The sequence below is a fragment of the Delphinus delphis genome, chromosome 1 (genome assembly GCF_949987515.2).
Source record: "Delphinus delphis chromosome 1, mDelDel1.2, whole genome shotgun sequence".
Lineage (NCBI taxonomy): Eukaryota > Metazoa > Chordata > Mammalia > Artiodactyla > Delphinidae > Delphinus > Delphinus delphis.
The window spans coordinates 115,208,660-115,233,008 of record NC_082683.1 but is presented as its reverse complement, the minus strand read 5'-3'; the positions used below and the strand labels follow the sequence as shown (position 1 = coordinate 115,233,008).

The window sequence follows — 24,349 nt, the reverse complement described above, 5'->3', positions numbered from 1 at the left end:
GCCCCTGCACACACCCGCCCCACCACCTGCGCGCAAGCCCCCTTGCTTCACCCGTCCTCCCGTGCCCCCGGGGCTCCCTGCATTTGTCTCTGCCTAAGGATTCTCGGATCCTAGAATTCTTAGCTGCACTGCACCTCGAGAGGCACGCAGTCTACCTCTTTCAACTCAGTGATTTAAACATTTATTGAGCATTACCAGTTTACCAAGTGTTGTTTTTACAGATAGGGAAACTGAGGCCCAGAGAAGTGATGCGACTTGCCCAGAGTCATAGAACTAATTCGTGACAGTGTCAGGCCTAGAACCCAGGTCCCCAGACTCCTTGCACTGCACACAGTGGGGCCCTGAGTGGTCGCTGAGTGGCAAGGAGAGGGGTGGCGGGGTCCCAATGCCTTCCATCCAGCCTCATTTCCTCTACGGTGGGTTCACTTGCAATGGGTGAACTACCGCGTGAGTGAGTGTGGACACCCAGAGCCCACTCCCTCCTGTCCGGACTCTAGATGTTTCAGCAAATTAAACCAGAACTGCTTCTTACCCCCATGCCCCAACATTTGTTCTTTGGGAACAGCCAGCACCAGTGTTCAGGGACCTCATCTTTGGGTGATAGTGACCCAAGTCACCCTGTGACCTGAGGCAAAGATGTTCTCTCCGAGCAGACCCAAGCTGGCGTGGGCTCCCTCTGCAGCCCCCTTTCCTGCTTCTAGGAGGCACAGCATCCCCCAGGACCCCAGCTTCCCAGCCTGGAATGCAGCACACTGGGGTGCTTCCCCGCAAGGGGCTCAGACTTTTGTTAAAGAACAGGAATGGGGTGCAGCCCGGGCCAAGGGCTGGAGGTCACTGCTGGGCCCGTGTGGTGGGAGGGTGTGTCTGCCTGTGTGCACACATCTCTCCCAGAGGCAGGTCCCCCTACCTCTGCCCCTTCTCGACTCGCCATTGCTCCTCCTTCACAATCCTGGGGTGGGGGGTGTCCCTGGTGACCGCGATGACACCAGGAAGGGGGTACACGTGGCGTGGGAACACCTCTCCAGGGGCTCCTGCCCCAGCTGGGCAGACGGCAGGTCACAGTCACATCCAGACATTTGGACTCTCGCTTCTCTCTCTCACATCTCCCACATTTAATCCTGCCTCTTAAGTCCTACGTGGGATTCTCTCCTTTGCCACAGATGCCCTTCCTACTTCAGCTCAGCACCACCCTGGCAGCACTTCCCCTGAAGCCTTCCCGACTGCTCTGTCCCATCTATCTTGCCTACTCATCTTGCCCAAACACCATCTCTAGCTTGTCACAGCCCTATTTCCACTGACGGGCGAGTCCCTAGGCCCAGAGTCGGACTCTTCAGCCTTGGTTTCACGGTCTCCTTTCCCCTCACCGCAGTTCTCCATACCCATTATATTTCAGTCTCCTCCCCAAGGACCCTCAGCTACTCCTCAGCTTGACGCCCACCTCCTGACAGGACCCCCAAGTCTGCTTAGGGAAGGGCTTCTCGGAGCGTGGTCCCTGTTCCAGCAGCGTCAGCAGGACCTGGGACTTGTTAGAAATGCAAAGTTTTGGTCTCTACTGTAGACCCATTAAGTCAGAAACTCTGGGAGTGGGACTCAGCCATATGTGTTCCCAAGCCCTCCAGGGGACCCTGATGCCCACCCAAGTTCGTGACTGCTGGCTCAGGTCACTCTCCAGGCCCGACGCAATCCCTGACGCAACTCTGATTACCAAGCCCTTCCACCCCGTGCTCGGAGAGATCGCCCAGGTTCTCAGTTTGAAACAGCTGCCACAGGCATATTTCTCTGTTTTCCCCACGTGTACTGTATTCCCAGAATAGGAATCGGGTCTCTGACTGTCCTCCCCACACATGCCCGGGTCAGTGCTCTGGACCCAACGGGCACCCAGTGAACCACGTGAATGACTCCCTGTCACTGTGCCCTAAGACCGATTCTGCTTTCCTGAGGACCCCGTGTCCCAGCTCTAGTGAACTCATGTTTCTCCATCTCTCCCCGGCCCTTCTTCCTCCTCAGAACCTCTCTATCCCCTCCCACCCCTGCAGTGGTACTCACGAGACCTCACTTCACTGTCAGAAAATAGCCATCCCTTGTTCCCCTTTCCTAGGCCCTGCCCCAGGGCCCCAGCTCTGGCATCTCCCCCATCGCCGGTTTCCCTGCACACATGGACAAGGTCATTCACACCCTGCTGAGCCGCCCTGCAGCCTTTCGCCCTCCCTCTCAGCCTGTCACAGTGGCAGGGGTGGAGCTGGGAGGGCACCCTCCTCATCTCTGCCCGCCTCCGTCCAGCTTTCTCACCTCTGGGTCAGCTTGGGCTACTGTGTCCAGTGAGACAGGTGTGCCAGACTCAGGGAAGCTGGCTGAGGAGGTGAGTGGGGCCTAAACTCCAGCCCACACTCTGCTCCCCAAGCCATGCACCCTAGTTTGGGGTAGTGTCAGTCTGGAGGGAAAAGGCGCCTTTTTAGAATTTGCACCAAGATGCTCTATGAGTCAGCGGCAGCCCTGAGCACACCACCTGTCTGTTGGTTTGTTGGCCCATTCACCTATCCGCTGGCTGGCTGTCTCTCTCTGCTTCCACCTTCTCATCCAACCCACATAGGTCCATCCTCTGTCCATCCATCCACGCGTGAACAGAAGTGAAGGTCAAACACAGACAGGCTGGCGAGTTTACCCATTCCCCACCCTCCGTCCTCCTGAAATCAGGATCTCTCCCATCCATGTTGGATCCCAGACCTGAGATTCTGAGGAGGCTCCCCAGCTTTAGTGCATTCCCAGGGACCTTGCCTGCGCCCTCCTCCACCTTCCATAACCAGCTCCCCAGGTACCTGTGTCTGGCCCTGCCACAGGGATCTGGAGGAAACTGGTCACACCTTGGACTCACTCTCCGGGGGCGGCAGGCAGCCGTTCTGCTCTTTGTCAGCCCCAGCCTCTTCGCCCGCCCCCTCCCCCAGCCCCTCCTCCTCCACCTTCTCATCCAGCCGGCTGGGGATGGACCAGTAGAGATGGGCGTCAAGGCGGGCTGCGGCCTCGGCCAGCTCCCGGGCGCTGCATGAGGGTGTGGGCACCTCAAAGGTCTCGTGGAAGCTGGCATAGTCCACCTCGTAGAAGCCATCCTCCAGGGTCAGCACTGACGTGAAGCGGTGACCCCACAGCACCTCATCCACCAGGTAGGAGCTCCGAGCTTGGCATGTCATTCCTGGGGGTAAGGGCATGGGTCAAGGGGGATCCCGGCCCCAGCCTTCCCTCCCCTGCCTCATTCCACAACCCTATTCCTAGAACCCTTCCCTGGAGCCCTCCTCAAGGACCCCCACCCACCCACTTTGGTCCAGCCCGCTTTCTCTTCCTTCCCAACTCTTGTACTTGTCCAGTTCCCCCTCCTCCTCTCCATTTGCCCCAACTCCTCTTAACCTCCAGCCCACATTCTCCCCTCCTCTCCACTGGAGATGCCAGTCAGAGAAGTTTAACCTTGAAACTGACCTTGGGGATCATCTAGCCCAATTTTCCTCTCCATACAGGGCTCCCCACTGGAGCATTCCCAATAATGGGCAACTAGCTTGCTCTTGATTACATCTCAGGATTGAGAGCTCACCACCTCACAAGGAGCCCACTCCTTTGTGTGACGGCTCTAATATTTGGGTTGTTCTTTATACAGAGCTAAAATCTGCCACCCTTATTTTCACTCTCCTGCTGTATGACACCCCTTCAAGTATCTGAAAGCAGGAGTCTCAGTTTTCATCATGTCTTCTCTCCTTCAGGCTGAACATCCCTGTCTCCCTCCACCATTCCTGATGTGACCTGGCTTCCAAAAACTTTACTTTCTTGACTGCAAACCAGAGTGGCCAAGGAGGATCCTTTAAGCACTCTGAGTGTGATAAATACTCCAACTGTGGCCTGATCCATGCATAAGAGAGGGCTCGCCACCTCTCTCTTCTGGCCATGACGCTTTAGCTAATAGGGCCCAAGATTACATTACATAAACATTTTTGGAAGCTGTATCACATTGCCTGTGGCCAACTAAAACCCCCGATTCTTTTTTCACCAGAGCTCTTCCATGCTGTGCTTACATAAGTGATTTTTTAAAGCCTAAATGTAGAACTTTATATTTATTCGTTTTAAATGTCATCTTGTTGGATTTTGGCTCATTTTACTTGCTTTTCAGAAGCATTTTGGATACTGACTCTCTCACCCAAAATATTACCATCCTTTCCAGCTTTGTCTCTCTAGAAAAATCCAACAAGCTCCCCTCCCTATCTCCTCCACCCTCCCCTCCCCATATCTCCTCCACCTCACCCTCCCCTGTCCTCCTTGCTGTGGGCCTGTGTCCTGTTTTCTCTGTGGGGTGGGCACACCCACTGGGGCAAGTGATTTTCCTTCTACCCTGAGATCTCTCATGTTCCCCTCAGCTCATATGCACCTCCGAACAAGGGAGAACGGAAGAGTGAACATTAGCTAAGCAGAGACTGGCTCTCAACATTGAAAGCCCTGCCCTGAGCAAACTTGGGGACTTTCCTTTGTTCCTTTGGTGAAGACTGGCGTAGGAAATGTCCGGTAGAGGAGGGGAAGAAGAGGCAAAAGGGACACTGGGGAGAGGGGCTGCAAGGAAGAAAGGGAAGGGCTGGAGGTACAAAGGGAGAAGAGGGTTGGGCAGGGACTTCTCAGGTACCAGCAAAAATGTGCCAGCCGGTGAGATGAGAGGAAAGGAAGTAGGGTGCATGGGGGAGGGGGAAGGAGTTAGGGGAGTATTGGGGTGGGGAGAAGGAGTGGGGAACACTGAGGCAGAGAGCGGTGAAGTAGAGGCTCAGCATGAAGGGCCAGGAAAAGGGTTTGATGACACCAGTCTGGGAGAAGCCAGCAGAGGGCAACACTGGCAACAGTGGCAGGAACTGCAGGGCCCCCTGCTGGGCCTTTGGTTATCCCACTTGCAGTTTTCTTCTCCACTTCTGGATCTCAAGTCCCAAAGGACTCATTTGCTGCCCCTGCACTGGTCTTATCCTACCTGCTCCCAAACCTTTCACTGTATAAGCCTGAGTTGGAGGTTCTGACATCACAGGTACATTGCTAGTTCCTTCTGGAAAGGGGCTTGAAATGTGCAGATCATCTATCCTTTGTCAGTGGAAACCAAATCTTCTGATGGATGGGGAAACTGAGGCAGAAGTGAGCCCAGCTATCAACCTCTCCCTAAGGTCCAGCCTAGGAATAACTCAGGCCATGGAAAACCTGCACCATCACATTCCAGGGGCCTGGACCCCTCAGTACTGAGAAAAACCCGGAACCTAACCCTTCCTTCCTACTCTGCACCCTAAATGCTGAAGCCAGACTGCCTGCGTCCACTCCAGACGTGGCCACTTATTTAGCCTATGTCTGTGAACCACTTAACCTTTCACTGGGGCAATTTCCTCCCTGAAAAATGAGCACAGTAAAAAGAAATTACCTTCATGGGGCTCCGATTAAATAAACCAGGAGGTGTAAAGTGCTTTGGAACCGTGCAGGGCACAGAGTAAGCACTGGGTGTTGTCTATTATCATTACTGTCTCCTATTCCCAGTGACACAGACCTCTCAGCCCAGGGCCCCAGGCCAGGGCCACTTCGGAGGATTCCTCCCAGCTTTCTCTCGCCTCTCTGGGTGGGTGGGTGGGTGGGTGGGTCACTCTTTTCATACACCCCTCCCAAACCATCTCATCTCAGCTCTCATCCTCCACCAGCCTCTCCATCCACCCCCACCCCCACCCCGCTTCCTCTGCCCTGGCCCCTCTGGGTCCAATTCCCCGCCCACCCGCTCCCCTCCTCCCCCTGCACTTCCTCCTCTCCCTTCTCCTTCAGCCCGCCCGCACCCGTGGCTTCCACCATGCCCTCGAGGATGACGACGATCTCGAAGTCGTCCCTCTCGAGAGCGCGGCGCGACGCCTCCCAGAAGGGGCTGGCGGCGTCGATCTCGTGGCTGATGACGAGCGGTGAGACGAGGAAGAGGCGGTCGTCGCCCGTGTCAAAGCCCACGCTGAGGTCGGTCTGGTGCAGCGGGATGAACTCGCCCTCGAGCGTCTGGCGCGAGCGGATGAGCTTGGCGCGGATGGAAGCCTCGACTATGTGCGATGAGCGCAGGTCACCCACGCGGAACATGAGGCAGAGGCGCCCGTCGCGCAGCGACACCACGGCGTGCGAGGAGAAGACGAGCGTGGCGGCGCGCTTGTTGGGCTGCGAGATCTTGACGAACATGCAGCCCACCATGAAAGCGTTCACCATGGAGCCCAGGATGGCCTGCAGCAGCAGCAGCACGATGCCCTCGGGGCACTGGTCGGTGATGACGCGGTGCCCGTAGCCGATGGTGGTCTCCGTCTCGATGGAGAAGAGGAAGGCGGCCACGAAGCCGTTGAGGTTGTTGACGCACGGCGTCCACGCCGTGTCCTCCAGGTGCTCCAGGTCGCCGCGGCCGTAGGCGATCAGCCACCAGATGGCGCCGAAGAAGAGCCAGGTGAGCGCGTAGGCCAGCACGAAGAAGAGCAGGCTCAGGCGCCACTGCAGGTCCACGAGCGTGGTGAACAGGTCGGTCAGGTAGCGGTACGTCTCGCGCACGTTGCCCTGCTGCACGTTGCAGCGGCCGTCCTTCTCCACGTAGCGCTGGCGGCCGCGGCGCCGCGGCTGCTCCTCAGGCCCCGGCGAGAAGGCGGCGTTCTCCTGCGCCATGGCCGTGGCCGCGGCGGGGAGGTCACGGCCCGGGCGGCGGCGCGGGGCCTGGAGGGGCTGAGAGGTGGGCCAGATTAGCCGAGCCGCGGGAGAGGCCGAGACGTCCGGGCCTGCGCCCAGGGGCCGAGTGGCCCAGAGCGAGTCCCTTGCTGTGTCAGCCTCAGCTTTCCGCATCGGTAGAATGGGAACAATACACACAACCCTAGCCGTCCCCACCCCCATCTCACAACACCGTGAAGATCAAATGGGATAGTGTGTATGAACTGGATCGCACTCTGCACGACTATTTTCAGGGAAACGGGGTACCAGAGGTCTTGGTCCCACTGCTCTAACTGGGCTGTGCAGCACCTCACGGCCACCCCCAGGCGAGAGGCCCAGGCAAGGAGGGAGTTTCCTGAAACGCTTAGACTGTGGGTTCCTTCGAGGCAGGTGCTTAATCTTCCTCTCCTGTGCAGAGCCCTCCCTGCCTGAAGGCCACCCCCCGCCCCACTCCGCCCTGTCTCCGCAATTCAACCTGCTGTCTAACCAGGCTCTTTGGAAGTTCACCTGGAGACTGACACAGAAAGTCTTTCCCATTCCTTCCTCCCTGAACCTCGCTTACTCTACCCCCTCCCACATCTTCTTCCTCTCAACAAGCTTACGAAGGAGAAATGGAAGTGGTGGAAAACGAGTGAAAAATCTCCAGTGGGCAAGGGTTGAACATTCCCACCTTGGGAAATTCCTACTGGAAATCCTCCCTGAGGACTGACCATGATCAATGCGGCTGTAGCGTCAGCCCCATTTCCCCTAGGTTATTTCCACAGTGGAAATGGGCAGGAGGACGGGAGAATATGAGATCAACATGGACAGCCGGGGTAAAGGAAGCACAAAGTTCAAGGTAGGCTTGCAGCCCTCTAGTATCCTATTCTTCATGAGCCGTTAAATCAGATAAGTGATTTAAGCACACACCTTTACCTCCTTCCTCCCTTCAGTTCGCCCCTCCCTCCCCAGCCTCCCACCTCCCTTGACTATCCTTAAACGGCCCCCCTCCATATGCCGCAAAGCTCACATTCCCAGGGAAGCCTACCTGATTTTGTTCTAAGTTCTTCCCCGTGAGGAGCTCTCTGAGCTGCAGGCTGCCCTGAGAGAGAGAGACCCAGAGCCCTTCCCTAGGCACCCAGGGGCCCCTAGGAGGTATGGCTCGTATGAGGAAAGGTTAAGAATTCAGGACTTTTCAACTTTCCCTTCTTCTTGGGAATCAGCCTCTTTCCTCACTCCAAGGAAACCTGGGCTGGCTCGGGTGGGGTGATGGAGGGGAAGAGTGTGACATAAGGACCACAGATGGCCTGGACGTTTGACCAGGTCCTGGGGAGAAACTGCCTGGGTATGGAACTCCAAACCCAGCACTCTCGAATTTAAATTCTGGAGTGAGGTGTTCTGCAGCCAGACCTTTGGAGGGTGTGTGTGTGTTTGTGTGTGTGTGTGTGTGTGTGTGTGTGTGTGTGTGTGTGTGTGTGTGTGGTGTGGTGGGGTAGAGGGCAGGAGGAAAAAACAAAATGAGATGGCTTGGAGCTTAGGGGCATCCCTTACATTTCCAGGAGGAATCAGGGGACACAGGATCCAGGAACCCCAATGCAATGGCAGATTAGGGTCTTCCCCTCCCCCAACCATGAGCTTGCTTTTTCTCTTCCTGCAGCCCACGATGTCCTCGGTTGGCTTAGAGATCACAGGTCATTCAGAGAAGTACCTGGGCCCACTTATTCCAGCTTCTGCCAGGGTGGGCTTTCAGATGTTCTCTCAGGGTCTTAGGTAATCTGACCCCCAATCTGCCTGCTGAGCTGCCTCTGCCCAGGTGTGGGGAAGAAATGCCAGAGTCTGATGGCCCCCAGAACTCTCTCACCCGCCATTGCCCTGGGAATCTAGGTGAGCCTCACTTTGATTGTGTTTTATCTCCTGTCTTCGGGCTGCACTTTCTCCATGGGTAAGGAAAGGTGTGAAATTGTTGCCTCTATCTCAAGAGCATCGATTTCTACACCTCCCCTCCAAAGAGTCCTGTTCCTCCAGCCTATTCCTCCTTATTTCATGTGCATGCTGTCCCCCTTTCCAGAAGACCCCAGTGCTGCATTTTCCTGGATCTCCCCTTCTCTGGCTAGAGAGTGCTGGCCAGCAAGGGGGCTTATTTTTTGGAAGGGGATCGGGCGAAAACTCCCTCAGGAACCAGCTCTTCCCAAACCCCCACTTGCCTTGGAAATAGGGGCCCAAACCCAAGTCCCCTGGAACTCAACTCACAGCGTGTGGAGAGGAGAGTAGCCGGCAGCAGAGACCCCTGGGGGTGTAGCGTCCATGCCCCTGACACCGCCTCCCCCCCCACCCCAGCCCCCTTGGAGGGTGGGAGCCGCAGGCACCGCTGTTTCTCCTAAATGTAGCGGCAGCTCTGACTAGGACTTGCTATCTGTGTCATCCGCACTTCCCAGGCTCCCCTGCTCCTCTCCTGTTTCCACAGCAACCAGTCTGGCGACAGCTCTAGAGCATCCCCCTCCCCTCCCCAGTCCTGGGTACCACTAGAGGCTGATCCATACGCCATAGCTATTTTTAGCCAAAGTTCCTCCTCCTGGACAACTCAGAGCTCGCCTCTTCACCCCCTCAGGAAAACAAAACAAAACAAAAAAAAAAAGAAAAGCTAGCATGCTGACTCTTTCCTAAGAAGCTCCTTGCTCTGGGAAAATACAGGCCTTGATGTGTTTGGGAATAAGGCATTTGGTTTCCTAGGGATTCACCTCCAGCCGGGCTTCTGGGTGCATGTGCTGCTCTCCGGTCAGGCCTGCGATCACAGTCTCCATTTTTGGAGAGGTCACCCTGATCCAGAAGAAGGTAGCTAGAGGGAAAAGAGGTCCACCCAAGGAAGGGAGGTAGGGTCAGAGGTTCTAATCTTTGTCACTGATTTGCGATGTGACCCAGAGGAATCACTTCCCTTCCCTCAGCCACAGTCGCTCCATCTTTCACAAGACGTGGATATGTGCAAATAGCCCTTTCTGCCTACTTTACAGGGTGTGCAGATCGAACGAGGGAATGTAAATAGAAGGGCTTTGAGGAGTAGTTTCTTAACAGCAAAAGGTCTAGAAACAACCCAAACGTCCAACAGAGAGAAAAGGCTAGTTGAGGGCTTACTAACTCTTCATTCAACAAATTTTTGTGGAGCCCACGTGCCAGGTAATGTGCTAGGTGGGGCTGGTTACAGAAGTGGATAAGTCCCTGGCCACCAGGAGCTCATGGTCCAGTGGGGGAGAAAGATCCGTAAGCACAGAATACTAACACTACTACTGAGAATTGACTGAGCATCAGCTCTGAGCTAGACACGCGCCGTATTCAACAACCCTGGGCAATACCCTATGAGACAGGTATTATTTTCTCTATTTATAGATGAGAAAATTAAAACTGAAAAATGTGAAGTGATTTACCTAATGTCACAGAGTTGGATATCGGCAGAGAAGTAGTCACACTCATACACCTGTGTCACACCCCCATGCTCCGCTCCCTTGGTAATGCAATATTTGTGGCAAAGCAATATAATCAGTTACTATGTTCATATATGTAAATGTGCATGCAGGTACACTGTTACATAAAAACCAGGACATGAAAGTATTCTTTTTTATTTTTGCCCGCAGCACCACACGTCTCGCAGGATCCCAGTTCCCCAACCAGCGATCAAACCTGTGCCCCCTGCAGTGGAAGCGTGGAGTCCTAACCACTGGACCTCCAGGGAATTCCCCAAAGTTTTCTTATAAACTGATCATAACTGTATAGAAATAGCTTTAGGAATACTGATAAAAATCAGGAAAAAAAATTGGAGAAATGGAAATACTTCAATGTTTATTTTCCCCAGGGAAATAATTAGAAGCAGAGAGTGGTAGACGAATGCCAGGTGTTGCTAGTATCAGCATTATTATACCCAAGATATTGATCAGTTCTCCAGCTGCCTTAAAGTTGGAACAGGAAGATGTGAGCTAGAGAAGCAGGACGATATAGCAATGGATACCAGCAGGTGAGAAGTTCCTGGAATGGCCTGGCAAGGTGGAAAAGGTGGTGCTGAGTACTATAGTCTCAGGAGGCAGTGTCCTGGGTTCAACCCCCAACTCTGTCCCCTATTAGCTGGGTGACTTTGAGCAAGTTACTTAACCTCTCTGACCAGTTTCTTCATCTAAGAACTGAGAACAGCTGTATTATCCATCTCTGGGGGATTGTCATGAGGATTATATGAGGCAGTGGTGGCACATTGTAAGTACTCAGTAGATGCTAGCTATGGTCTTCCTTCTTCTCCTCATCATCGTCTTCATCCCAGGCATCTCCTGAAATCTCCACCTACCCTGTGCCACCTTCCTCTGTGCTGGTGCCACCCAGTGAGACCTGCAGGGGGCACTCCTGGTACACCGCCCTCCTCTCCCAGCCCTCTCGCCTGTGTTTCTTGTTCCAAGTGGAAATATCGAGTTTTCAGCCCGAGATTGGCATCAGGAGGGCTGTTAAAGCCCCAGTCAACATCCCCGTCTCCTGGGCCTGGCCCTGTCACCTGAGCCTTGGGACTGCTAGCCTGCCCTTCTCTGTCCTGCCAAGCAGCTGCTCACGTTGGTTCCACTGTGCCAGGAGCTCAGAGAGAAGAAACCAAACTCCTGGGCAAGAACGTATTTGCATAGAACTGGCCCCATTTCCTGGAGGGGGAAATCACAGGGCTGGCAGCGTCCTCCGGAAGATGTATCAGCCAGCCCCCTGCCTCAGTGCAGGCTGCCTTGAGCGCGGCCTTCATGACAAAGGAGAACACCACCCCCTCCCCTGCTTTATGGATCCGGCAGGTCCTGGACTTCGCCTGGTATCTAACCTCAATTCTTTGTTTATCATTGAACTTGAACAGAGTGAGGGAAAAACATGTTTTCTGAGGTACCAGGATACAGAAAAATAAGCAGGATCCTAGCTTTCAGGTATTATGAAGTAAAGAAAGCAACTTTACGAGGAGTCAATGAAATATGTCAGGACAGTTGTGACGACGGGAGATTGGGTTTGGAACTGGAGAATGTTGAGGGCAGGATGGGCACAGCTGGGGCCACACTGCTGGTCTATAAAGAACCTTGGTACAAGGTAGAAAAAAGGAACCCCCTCTGGGCAGATGCACTCCTTATGGCATGTAGCAAGTGGTACTTCGGCATAAGAATAAAATAAAAAGGGGAATCCCTCCAGTAGACACGGCTCCAAGCCATGATGCAAGGAATGGCAAACTGAACATGGTTCAGTCCTCAGTTTTCCCCCTCGGTGGGTGCCTTAATGCAGTGCACAAACTGTACAACTGTATGTGGCAGCCTTGGGATCAACCAATCTGGGAAGATTTCCTTGAGCCATATCATGAGACTTCTTAGGTAAAAGGTTGGAGGTGGGAGAGGAAGCATGATGGGGAATACAGGAGATGGCTGAGGCTATGAACTTAATGGAGCAGGGAGGCCAATCAGTTAGATTATAACAATTTCTATAAATTCAAGGGAGATGGGGCGCTAGCAAACTCAGAGCAGAGGGAGCATAGGTTTGCAGGAGTGAAATGTGGCTGGATATTAGAGTGAAATGGGGAGAAGCAGAGCACAGATCCAGGACACATGGAGCCCCACTGGGCTTCTGAGGCCAAGGGCTTTGCTGGTCTTCTGGCTGAGTTCAGGAGAGCAAAAGGATCAGAACCTTCTCATACACAGGTCTATCTTGCTTTATAGGACTGGAGGAAGTAGACCAGGATCTAAAAGTCATGGACGTTAGAGGTAGTCCAGAATTAATCCTCACTTTACAGGTAAGGGATGGGTCCCAGGCAATTTACAGACAAGGATGGGTCCCAAGTAATTTACAGGTAAGGGATGGGCCCCAAGAGCACAGACAGAACTAAGACCCAGGCCTCCTGGCTCCTGGTCCCTGGTTGTTTCTTTATTCCCTGTTGCCTCCCTCCTACCACAGTATATTGGGTGTTTTAATAGAATTTCTGTCCATTGGACCCAATTAGAAAGGTACTAGAGAAACCACCTAGTTAAAGAAATTCTGGATAGAACCCTTTGGTAATGTGATTAAGCATCCCCTAACTTACGTCTTATAAATGTGAGTTCTTGTAAATCACATTTACTGAAAGGAGGTGGTATACCTAAATAATGATCCATTCATGACTTGGTAGGGGGGTGGAGCTCAGTCCCTCTCTTGGATTTCTCCTCTGTGGTCACGATTATCCAGCTATTAGGTGCCCCACTACTAATGGAAATTGTTCAGCCTTGTGGGGCCCGAGCACTAAAATGCCCCTTGGAATCCTGTGGTGGGCGTTGTCAGTATCTCTATTTCCAGCCGATCCCTCTGACTGGGAAATGTTGCCTATTCTGAGCCTCCTCATGCCTCCTGACCCAAAGCTTCCCTCATCCCTTCCATCCGCACTGGCTTTTCCCAGCAGAAGCCCCTCATACTGCTGCCCACTTGTGGATTCTCCTTCCCAAACAAGTTACTCACCCCTTACTGTCCTCTGTGCTCTGAAGGAGCCCCTGCCCTATTACAAATGAGGTAAAAGAAGAGATGAGGCCAAAGTTGGGAGGAGGGAGTTAGAAAGGAGCAACTGAGAATAAGAAAGACAGAACTTGCCAAAGTGAGGAAACAGGGGTGTCCTTAAAAAGAGATGGTTCCCCTAACTGCCATTTTCTGTGGGAACCCTGGACATCGCAACCCTGGCAAATTTTTCATACCGATGTGTGCTCATATGGACAAGTTTATGTTTCAACTATGCAAAATCACTCTAGTGTCACCTCGAGACAAGCTTTGGAGTTCAACGTGCGTGGATTCAAATTCCAAATCGAACACTTTCTAGCTATGTTACCATAGGCGAGCTGCTGAAACTCTCTGAACCACAGTGTCTCCATCTCAAGTAATATGTATATCTTGCGTAGTAAACACTCACAAATATGAATGTCCTGTGCCGTTTATTATTGATTTCCTATTGGGCTCCTGGTGACTGTTCTAGGACTTCTTTCTTTTGTAAAAAGACTTCGAAATTAAAAACTGACATTTGATATGTACAAAGGAATGTATACATGATGGATATCTGTGTATATGCTATAAAACGTAATTTAAGAACAAAAGCTCGATTTAAATCACTCTTGTAAAATTAGAAACTTACAGTGCCGTTCAAGCTATCTGTGTCTTTTTCCACAACCTCTGCACACCTGCTGTTATGGAACTTCTAAATGCTTTCTAATTGCTCAGTCCCACTGCCACCCTGAGTTTCAGTAAATGGCTCTTTTGAACTACAGAAGAGTGAAAACCATTTGGAAGGAACTTCTGCAGAGACTCCTTCACCACCAGGTATCTCTTTCTGCTCCTGCCCTTTGATTCTTTCTTCCCTCCTCTCTCAGAGGAGTACTCCAAATGTCGAGCTGAGGAGTTTGGACTGCGACCTGCAAGCAAGGGCCACCAGTTTGGGGTTTTGATCCAAGGGCACAGGGACTGACATTGTGAATACAGGTTACCTCTTCCTCTGAGACTAGAGAGAAGGGTGAAGGGCGGGTCAAGGTCCTGGGCTGCTAGTGACCTTCCTGATCCTGACAGTAGCCATGAAAGGAGAAAGGATATCCTAGAGACATAGAACAAAGGGAGACTTGACAGAATTTGGTGGTTTTGTTGACATGTCAATGGATGGAACATAGGGTAAGGGTGAAGAGTGAAGATGATTTTTAGCTTTTTAGTCTGATCAACTGGGAGGAACACAGAAGTAAGGAAGGAAGTCATGAGAACTCCCAGCCTTGAGGAGGAAGAGGATGAGTTCAGTTTGGAGCCTGTCCAGGTGGGAGTGGAAATCCCCTGCCAGCCACTGGAACTGTGGAGGTAATGCTCTAAAGAGAGCCTAAGGCTGAAGGTAGAGATTTGGGTATAACTCAGGAACGATAGTTGGAGCCATGTAAGTGATGAAGGGTCCAGGAGCAGGACATGGAAAGAGAACGTAAGACTGAACCTTGGGTATTGGAGGAGGAAACAGCTGTAGGTTGGGGTGCGTAGGGGCAGTGGAAGAAGATGAGGCTGGAATGGCACCAGGTCCAGGTCATAAGAGGCCTTCTGTTCCATGGTTAGGAATTTGGACTTTACTTATAGACAATGGGCAGTCTATGGAAAGCTTAAATCGGGAAGTGACACAGTCAGATTGGTGTTTCAGAGAGATTGGTGTTTCTTCTTAAATGAAGGATTTCATGATCTGACAGATTATTAGAGTGGAGAAAGACTAGAGGTAGGCATTAGAAGGCTGCTGTAGTAATCCTGGTGAGAGGTGATGGGGTCCTGGACCACTGGCATGATGAAGAGATGGAGAGGAAGGGAGTGGGATTTATGTGATTCAGAAAGTAGATGCATTGATTAGATAAGGGAGATGGGGTGAGGAAGAACGAAGTCTAGGATTGCTGCCATGTTTCCTCTTGAGTCAAACCATTTTGTTCACCTGCAGATTAGTGTTCCTACAATTCTGCTCTACCATTGTCTCCCCTCTGCTCAAGAAAACTTCATTTACTCTCCATTGCCTTCAGAGCTGACCATGAATGGGCACAGCTCTATATTTACTAGAGGTCTTCCCCCACCACAAACGCTACGCTTACCTTCAGCCCAGTGGCCCCCCACCCCCGCCATGGGGGCTATTTGAAATGGACATTTACCCATCATAGGGCGTCTAGAGGCTGAACTGAACTAAAATGTCAAGTGCCTTTCCTCTTTTTCCCCCCACTATGTATATCAGCTCAATATGATAATACTGGTTACTGATTAGTAGTTAAATATCTACAATGAGCAAAAATGGGGAAATAAATGTTTTCCTCCTTAATACATGCCAAGAGTGGGAGATTGTGGATAAAAACCTCTCAAAACATGGATTCAGATAATGAAAGAAGTCCTTCGTGATGAAAAGGTTGAGAACCACCACTCCGTATTCTGGTCCAGTGGACCACTTTGCTGCTGTTTCCCAAGCAGACTTGTATTTTTCCTGTCCTCCCAGGACTCTGTGAATGCAGTTACCTCTGCCTTAAATGCCCTCCCCACCGTCTCCCCGTACCTGAATCCTCTGCATTCTTTAGGGGCCTTATCGGATGGATGTCACGTCTGTCCTCCCACATCTGCAGGACCCCCTAAGTAGAGTGCTCTTTCCCTTTCTGCTGCCTCCAGCACCTCCTGGGCACTTGGGCTGCGTGTTCTGCCCTCTCTCAGACCAAGCCACTGCAAGTGGGAATGATGCCTGCGCATTTCGCATCCAGGACCTCACCCTGCACTTAGAAAATGGCAAACAGCATGGAAATGGTGCTGAAGGATATAACCCCGTAGTCCCGAGCCCGCCCCTTCGGCGCTGCCTGTCGGGCAACTGGGCCGGTCCTGAATTCATTTCCACCTCATTAACTCGGCCCCAGGTCCGCCTCCGCCTGCTCCCGCTCTCGTTCCCCATCCCTGACACGACAGCCTCCTTTTTCTTCCTTCTCTCTTCCCCTGTCATCTTGCCAGCTCGGCTTCTATCGCTTCGCCTATCGTCTCTCTATTTCTCCCTGAGTCTGTCTGGGTCTCTGTCTTTGGGTGTTGCTCTCCGTCCTGCTCCTCCAGCTGTCTGGGGCTCTGCTTCGTTGCCCCTACGCCCCACCCCCTGCCCAGTCCCCTCCAATCCCGGCAGCTCGGGCCTGGCGCTCCACATTCCCATTGGCCTGTCCGGAGCCCCCCGCCCCCGCCCGCCCGGCCCCTCCAGGTCCCTCAGTTCACGCAAAGTTTGGCTCTGCGCTGCGGAGGGAGGGGGCGGCCCGGCCCGGCCCAGCTCTGCCCCCGGCCGGCCCGACCCCGGCCCCGGCCCCAGGACCAGCCCTTATCTGATCCCGGCTCCGAGTTTAAGAGTCCTGGCCCTGCCCGTCGCACAGCTCCGTTCCTCACGCCTGCCCGCCCCGTCTGTCCGTCTGTCCCGCTGCCCATCCGAGGGGCCACTCCACCCCGGACCCAAGGTAAGACCCTGGCCCTGACGAAGGAGTGCTGCCGCCGCAGCCGGGGTCCTGTCCACCTCCCTCTCCAGAGATACCGGGGCCCCCAGCCCCTAGGTCCCTACCCTGACTTGCCTCAGTGGTACTGTCCTATTCCCCAGCCTCCCACCGGAGCGGCCCCAAACGGAGCCTTATAGGAAGGGCTCACCAAGAAGGAAACTTTCCCAAACTGGTCACCTCAGCACTTTCAGCTAAGAAAGGGGCTTTCCTAATGCTCCTTCCTATTGGGCAGACCTGCAGTTGCATCACAGCCCTCCAACTAAATACAGTGACCACCACATATAACCATGCACCCTCACAGGCACTGCAGACAGTGCCCCCTCTTCCTGGGATCATCAGGTTACTCCCACTCCCATGCCCAGCCCCTTTTCCCCCTCCCCATGATGTGACATTCACATAGCGACACCCACTGATCACTAGTTCACACAGGGGAAGAAAACACCTACAGCTCAGGTTAGGGAGATGTAGTAGCCTGGTGTGACGGGGACCCCTGCCCGCCCAGTTTCTTCCCTTCATTCCAACTTGCCTCCCGCTTCAAGACACCTCTCCCCATTACAACCCTCCTCCCCTCGCCACAGCTGTTTCACACCGAGATCACCTGGAGGAGAGCAGCAGGGTCACCTCTGCTAGAGTAAGAAGGGCAGATTGGGTTCCATAACAACCACCCTCCAGGTGAGATGCCCCTTTCCCATCCCATCCCTTCTCCCCATCAGGAACTAACGAAGGGCACCTGCGTTAGGAAAGAGACCGGTTGGAACTTCCTGATTTGAGGGAGAAGCGTTGAGCCCCAGGATGCATGGAAGGACAAAACTGGGGACGCGTGCGCGTAGGACCTCTTGTATCTTGAGATCTCATGCTTGTTAATGAAGGGCCCCAGGCACAGTGAGGCAGATGGAGAAGTGGGGGTGCGGAAGAAGCCAGTCCAGATTTGGACCCCAAAGGGGGCCTAGGCTGAAAGCCTGATTCTGTTGCTTATCGATACGTATTCTGGCTAAAGATTTCTGGCCCGTCTGCCTTGGCCATGGTGCTTGAAATTTTTTTCCCCACCAGGACTGCTTTAGGCATTTCTGGATGGGAGGGAGATGATGATGGGAGACTTGGTGCGCTTCTGTGAGGAGTGACACTTGTTTAGGCGTGACGAGGGCCTGGAGTGGGTATCAGGAAACCAGTCTGAGAAGGGACCAGAAGCTACTCTGAATTCCATTCAGTTTCATCTTGAAATGCTGTTGCTAATCTCCAAGGATTTCTGTTCTGTTACGCGTTCCTGGCATGATGGTGGGTACCATCCTGTGCAGGGCTTGTTAATTCCTCATGGTATAGGCTGGGTACGGGGGACCAAGTGTAGAAGCAGCCAAGTGTCCTGGCTTATAGCTAGTTCTTTAGGGAGGAGGAAACGAGGGAGGAGGGGGAGGGAAGGCATCATGCCAGGGAGAGGGGCCAGGGCTGGTCTGCAGAGGCAACAGGCATGGCCCAGGCAGTGCCAACTCCTCTTCCCCGCCCTCCAGTCCTTTGGTGGTGGTGGCGAGGGAGGGAGAGAGGGGGTGTTGGGGGGTGATCTGGGCCAGTCCAGCCTCCCAAAGCCCTTGCCAACCTGGGTCCTGAAAGAAGCTGCTGTTTTCTGAGTCATCCCCCCGCCCCCCACCCCGAGCGGAGCAGCCAACTTGTCTCAGTGGATATCAAATGGCAACGACTCCACTGAGTGGAGAGGGCTGGCGGGGGCAGGGTTAGGGTCCCAATCCTTCCGTGGTTCTAATGCAGAATCCCACTGCTGCCCCCTACCCTGAGGGAAAAAAATCTGTCTGCCCAACATCTGCCCTACATGCGGTCTGTGGACACATACGTTTGTGTGGGAGGGTTAGTTGTCCAACTCCTGGCATCCCTCACCTCCTCCCTGTGCCCCACTGAACGGCGCCCCCTCCCCACACCTGCACCTCTGTGCACGAGCTCGTCTATAACTCCAGCCTGGTTGGCTTGGGCTAGAAGGGAAGGGCGTGGCAGAAGACCCAGGGGCTTCCTTCCCTGGTCCTCCTTAGGGACCAGAGAGGCTGGGACACTTGGATCTGGGTGGGCTTAGATCAAGTCCTCTGGGGTCATGCCCGAATTGATGGAATAAGGGGTTTAGGGCTCTGGGGGGTGGGGGGTGAGTCATGCAGAAAGACCCACTTCTACAGAGGAGAAAAGACCCCCTGCATCTTTTAGCAAAATGCTTGGCTTCTGCACACAAGATGGAAGCTAGGCCGAACCTCCTGGCATCAGTGGGGAGGGAAAGAGATGTTGGGCAGTGGAGCCCCTCAACTTTCCTGCCAAGGGTTATTTAGGACGGAAGGAGAAAAGCTCCAGTCTCCCTCCCCTCCCCGGCCTAGATTCTTCTCTTGCCTGACTGGTCAGTGCTACTGTCCGGGTTAATGCCAGACTGTCCAGGATGGTGGTGAGGCCCTGGAAGGGGCAGAGAGAAGGGACAGTCCAAGGCACACTGCTAAGATGAAACTGCAGAAAGATTAGAGATGGGAGATCTGGAATCCAAGTGTTTTAGCACCCAGTGAAGGCTGGTTGGCAGGGGCGGCTCTTGGGAATCAGAGCTTTCTGAGTTTACCACATCGCCCTGTCTCTTCCACAGGCTGCGTTCAATGCTTTTCTCCCTTCATCCAAGTTTAATATACGTGTTGCCACCATTTTCATGGAGACGGTGCATCTGAGTGGCCCCTCTTCATCCCCTCCCCACATCAGAAGCTTGAAAGGGCACAGAGAAAGGGATTCTGGGAAAAAGTCCCCCGTGGGTGTCTGCCAGCTGGGAGCTGGATTTGAGGTGGGGGAGAAGGGAGGGACTGGCTCTGGAATGCAGGAGAGAAGCGAAAACTGAACGGGGTGGCCTGGAGAAAGAGGCTGGACAGGCATGGGCTTCAGATGACTGAACTAGCACTTCAGACCCCTAAAAAGGTGTCGCATAGAAGGAGTGGATATGGCCATTCTGCTCCCCTTCCAATGGCAGAAGACCTGGGGAAAGGATTGGGGCTGCAGCTTGAAGGACTTAGGCTAGATTTCAGGAAGCAGGTCCATAAAAGGAAAGAGGTCCGAAATGGAGTTTGGGAAAGAGAGGCAGACCACCTTCTGGACCCAAACTAAAACAAACCCACCCCCAACAAAAAAAGCCCATCATTGGGGGCTTCCCTGGTGGCGCAGTGGTTGAGAGTCCGCCTGCCGATGCAGGGGACACGGGTTCGTGCCCCGGTCCGGGAAGATCCCACATGCCGCGGAGCGGCTGGGCCCGTGAGCCATGGCCGCTGAGCCTGCGCGTCCGGAGCCTGCGCTCCGCAACAGGAGAGGCCACAACAGTGAGAGGCCCGCGTACCGCAAAAAAAAAAAAAAAAAAAAAAAAAGCCCATCCTTAAGGCTTGTGAGGGGGAGCTGTGAAGCTCAGAGAAGCGCACGGATTATTGCAACAGTTGTCAATCTTCTGGAGGGAAAGTGCGACCCCACAGTGCTGTCTCAGGGCTCCTTTCTGTTGTCTGAGAGGCAGAGGCGTAGTGGTTAAGAGCACAGCCTTGGAGTCAGACTTCCTGGGTTTAAAATCCTGCTTTCACTGCTTAGTAGCTACAAATGTCTCCTCAGCCTTACAATGGGGCTAATTATAGTTGAGTATTAAAAGACTCGATATTTGTAAAGGGCTTGGAGTGGTGCTCAACATGTTAAAAATAAAAAGTGCAGTTGTTGGCTGCTACGGTTCTCCCACCTCTGACTCTTTCTACTCCCTTGTCTTGCCTGGCTCCTGGGCCTGCTGCAGCCCTTCTCTGTGGCTTTTCTGAGGTCTGTCCTAGGTCTCTGTCTCTCCACCCTTCTAGAGTTTGGGGAGGTGGGAGAATTATCAAGTCGTTTAAGATGAGGTTCCTGTCTTCATTCCCACAAGCTGGACGTCGCCTGGGTCTCCACGCCCCTCGGCCCTTCTTTCCATGAGTTTTCACCAAGCAGATGTGTTGTCTCCAACTTGGATTCGATAAATGTAACCGAGCTGCTGGGCTTCCCTAAAATAGTCTCTTTCCCCGTCTGGGTGACTTACGTCTTCCAGCCAAAGACGCCAGCTTCTCTCTACCCCGACATCTCACCCCTGTCCCTCCATGGCCCTGCCTCTTTCCTCCCTGCCCGCATTTCCCCCACAGCTCCGCTCAGGTGTGTGAGTCCATCTCTTCTCTGCCCCCTGATCAGCCTGTTCATCCCGTGAGCCGGGGTGTCCAAAGTGGCCTCCTTAATGATCTTCCTAACTTCCACCTTTCTTTCTCCTTGATTTCCCTCTTTACTCCACACAGAATTATCCCTGGAACTGTCGTCATGAAGCATCAGTTTTATCTTGCCCCTTTGCTACTCAGACGTCTCTGTGGGTTTTCAGATGAAAACTCCCAATCACAGTCTTCAAGATACTTTATATCAACCTTTCTCCCATCCCCTCCAGTTCCCCTATCTTTTGGGACCCCCATCGATTCAGACCTTGTTCTGGGGGAGCATATCCCATGGTAATCCCTGAGCCACACCCCTTCCACCCTGGGCCCTCACACAGGCCTACCCCTCCAAGTCCTGCCCCTCCTGCAAATCTCCATCCTTCTGTTTCCCTATCTGTTCTGTCATCTTGTACCCCTTCTCCTCAGCATCCTGCCTGTTCCTTGTCCTTCGTGTCTATGAATTTGCCCAGGATGACCTGGACAGTGGTAATGTTGGAGGGGACATCCTGTCTCCTACCATAACAGGAGCTCCTCTAGGGTGGGGCCTACACCCCTGTCAGATTGTCGACTCCCTGAAGCAAAGGCATCTCTTCCCTCCCTGGACCCCTCTGCCCCCAGGGCACAGACTGTCTACTGACCAGCTTGACTCTAGGTAGAAAACCTTTCTGGTTGCTAATTCTGGGGGAGGACCCTGACTTCAGAGGTTTAGGAGTGTCCTAGACTAGGGTATATGTAAGACTCTATTATCCAACTCTCTAGGGAACCTCCAGAGAAACTCCTCTCCTACTAAACTCCCCATCCTGTGGAGACAGTTTTACCCTAAGATTATAAGCAGCAGATTAAGCGCTGCTGGCCCAAACACAAAAATCCACGTGGGTATCCACAGAACCTTTCTCTCCTCGCCAGGGAGGTCTGCTCCTGCCTGATGCTGGGCTTGTCAGTGGGCGTCTGGAGTGGGAAAGGGGCAGAGGCCAGAGCCCAGTCTGGGACAGCCCCGTTGTCTGCAGCATACCTCTGGGTGGGAGCCTGCAAGCTGGGAGACATGTGGGCATAGCTCTCAAGTCGGGTTAGGCCTGACCTTTTAGCGATATATCCTCAGCTCCACCCCCATCCTTTTCCCAACCACAAGACCCGGGCACATACCTTCTCCCCACATCTAAATCTCCCTGGTTGACCCTCTGTAAAAAAGACACGGGCAATGGCAAGAGGAAAGGGCGAGGATGTCTGAGTCTAGGGCAGTGGTTCTCAAACTTTTTGGTCTCAGGACCCCTTCACATCTTAAAAATTATTGAAGACTGCAAAGCGCTTTTGTTCACGTGGATTACATTGATAGGTTAGAAATGGGAGGAAACTTAAAATATGCATTCATTCATTTAAAAATAACAGCAATAAACCCGTTTTGCATGTCAATTTAGATGACATTTTTTTCTTTTGTGGTACGCGGGCCTCTCACTGTTGTGGCCTCTCCTGTTGTGGAGCACAGGCTCTGGACATGCAGGCTCAGTGGCCATGGCTCTCGGGCCCAGCCGCTCCGCGGCATGTGGGATCTTCCCGGACCGGGGCACGAACCCGTGTCCCCTGCATCGGCAGGCGGACTCTCAACCACTGCGCCACCAGGGAAGCCCTAGATGACATATCTTTAATGAAAAAATAGCTATATTTAAAAACAGACAAACAAAAGTTTAGTAAGTGGCATTGTCTCACATTTTCACAAATCTTTTCAATATCTGGCTAAATAGAAGACAGTTGGCGTTTCATATCTGCTTCTGCATTCAATATGTTACAATAACATATTGCAATGTAGCTTCTGGAAAACTCCATTGAACACTCATGAGAGAATGAAAGTGAAAAGAAGCAAATAACATATTAGTATTATTATGAAGATAGGCTTGACCTCATAGAGCCTCTGAAAGGGTCTCAGGACCCCCCAGGGTCCCCTGGACCACACTTTGAGAATTAACTAGTCCACAGGAACGTCAGAAAACAGTTTGGAAAAGCCCCAGGTGATTTGAACATCCTGGTTGATCTTCCTTAGCTGCCCATGGTCTTTTGAATGTTTTCACTAGGGAGGCAGTATGGGGTAGTGGTTAATCACGTGGGTCCTGGGGACAGACTACCTACTGGAGCTTGAATCTCAGTTCTACCACTCACTAGCTGTGTGACTTTGGGCAGATTATTAACATCTCTGTGCTTCAGTTGTCTCGTCTATAAGATGGAGCTTTTAAAAAAGTGCCTACTTCTTAGAATTGTTGAGAATTAGATGATGTAACGCTAGAAAAGGGCCTAGCATAGTGCTAAATAATATGAGCTCTTATTAAATACCAGAGCCTTGCCCCTGAATCCACTGCCCACGGGCCCAGGAGGCAGTGCGATGCAGAAGTGACCTTTCCCAAATTGCAGATGCGGGCTTCTTGAACCAGAGAGGAAAAGTGACTTGTGTGAGGTCCCAGGAAAAGTTAACAGGGTTGTTGGGCCCTGAACCCAGGAGTTCTAACTCTTAGCCCTACACTTTCCCCACCAGACTTTTTCAGTGGGGGAAAGAAAACCCAAGGTCCTGAGAGGAGGGGAGCAGAACTTACCTTTCCCCCAGCAATCCCAAGTGTACCATCCAGGGCCAATAGCAGTAGAGCAGGAAGCCTTGAGTTGAGGGCGGGTAGCAGGGAGGGACTTCCTGACCTCAACAGCAACTGAAAAAGGAGAAAGCAAGCCAGGAGAAGGCATTCCTAAGCCCAGAAGGTTTTTCCATCTTGCCTTGTGGGGAGCAGTTCTGTAAAGCGGCCCCAGCCCTCTCTCCTAAGAGTTCCTGGCCCGGGGCAGAGGAAGTCTGGGATCGGGCAACACTGCTTCTCCGGGGGTGTCTCTTTCCTGCTCACTGCCTGCAGCCCCTTCCTGGATCATTCCCTCCTCTCAGTCTCCCAGCACTCCAGGCTCTGGGTCCCTTTCCCGGTGGCTCCTGACCCTGCCCTTTGTGCTGTGGCGCCACGGGCAGTGCGTGCACCTTAGGAAGGGTGCCAGTGGGGGTGGGGATGAGGCAGATGGGGAGACAGACGAACACACCAGGGGCGAGGGTGGGAGGAGCCAGCCCTGGCTCTTTGGCCTGTCAGCCAAACCCCCCTGAGCTGGGCTGCAGGTACCACCTCGTCAGAAGTCTAAATACCCCAAACCCCAAGCACACACCCTGAGCAGAAGCGTTCTGGAGGGTCAGATCCCACCAGCAGCCCCCGAGCCTGAGGAGCCGGGGCGGGCTTAGGTTTGAGACCTTGCTGTCTATTGCTCAGTTTTTCTTCTGCCACCCACCCAGTTCCCTAGAATAGATGGGAAAACTGAGGCCCAAAGTGGGTGGGGTCAGGCTGCCCACGTGCTTCTTTCCAGAGTCCGGTTGGGAGGAAGGGGCCTGGCCTCCCACAGCCCCTCCTCCCCCATCCCTCCCAGTCCCCCTGGTTT

The 24,349-nt window shown here is 53.2% G+C and overlaps 2 protein-coding genes across 5 annotated transcripts in view; one reads left to right on the top strand and one right to left on the bottom strand.

Annotated features, from left to right (window-relative positions):
• Positions 1 to 165: 165 nt before the first annotated feature.
• Positions 166 to 24,171, bottom strand: KCNJ9 (potassium inwardly rectifying channel subfamily J member 9). Of its 3 annotated transcripts, XM_060032447.1 has the most exons (4): positions 24,083 to 24,171; positions 23,485 to 23,592; positions 5,823 to 6,729; positions 166 to 3,187 (listed from the first exon to the last, which is right to left on the bottom strand). In XM_060032447.1, the coding sequence occupies exons 3-4, from the start codon at positions 6,670 to 6,672 to the stop codon at positions 2,856 to 2,858; spliced, it is 1,182 nt and encodes a 393-aa protein (XP_059888430.1). In that variant the 5' UTR covers positions 6,673 to 6,729; positions 23,485 to 23,592; positions 24,083 to 24,171; the 3' UTR covers positions 166 to 2,855. The 3 variants fall into 3 exon arrangements, with proteins under 3 accessions (XP_059888430.1, XP_059888415.1, XP_059888423.1); XM_060032432.1 differs by lacking the exons at positions 23,485 to 23,592; positions 24,083 to 24,171 and adding an exon at positions 15,737 to 15,830; XM_060032440.1 differs by lacking the exons at positions 23,485 to 23,592; positions 24,083 to 24,171 and adding an exon at positions 8,941 to 9,042.
• Positions 16,503 to 24,349, top strand: part of KCNJ10 (potassium inwardly rectifying channel subfamily J member 10) — a 32,560-nt gene continuing 24,713 nt past the window's right edge. Inside the window, exon 1 of one of the 2 annotated variants that reach the window (XM_060032461.1) lies at positions 16,503 to 16,658. The gene's annotated coding sequence lies outside the window, so the exon portion shown is untranslated. Of the gene's footprint in view, positions 16,659 to 17,295; positions 17,367 to 24,349 lie in introns of those variants that run through there. The other variant, XM_060032470.1, reaches the window with a different exon arrangement.

Excerpts from the sequence above, each read along its gene's own strand:
- KCNJ9 (XM_060032432.1), bottom strand. Across the intron at positions 3,188-5,822 it reads GGGCATGGTGGAAGCCACGG|GAATGACATGCCAAGCTCGG; the intron begins GTGCGGGCGGGC and ends CCTTACCCCCAG.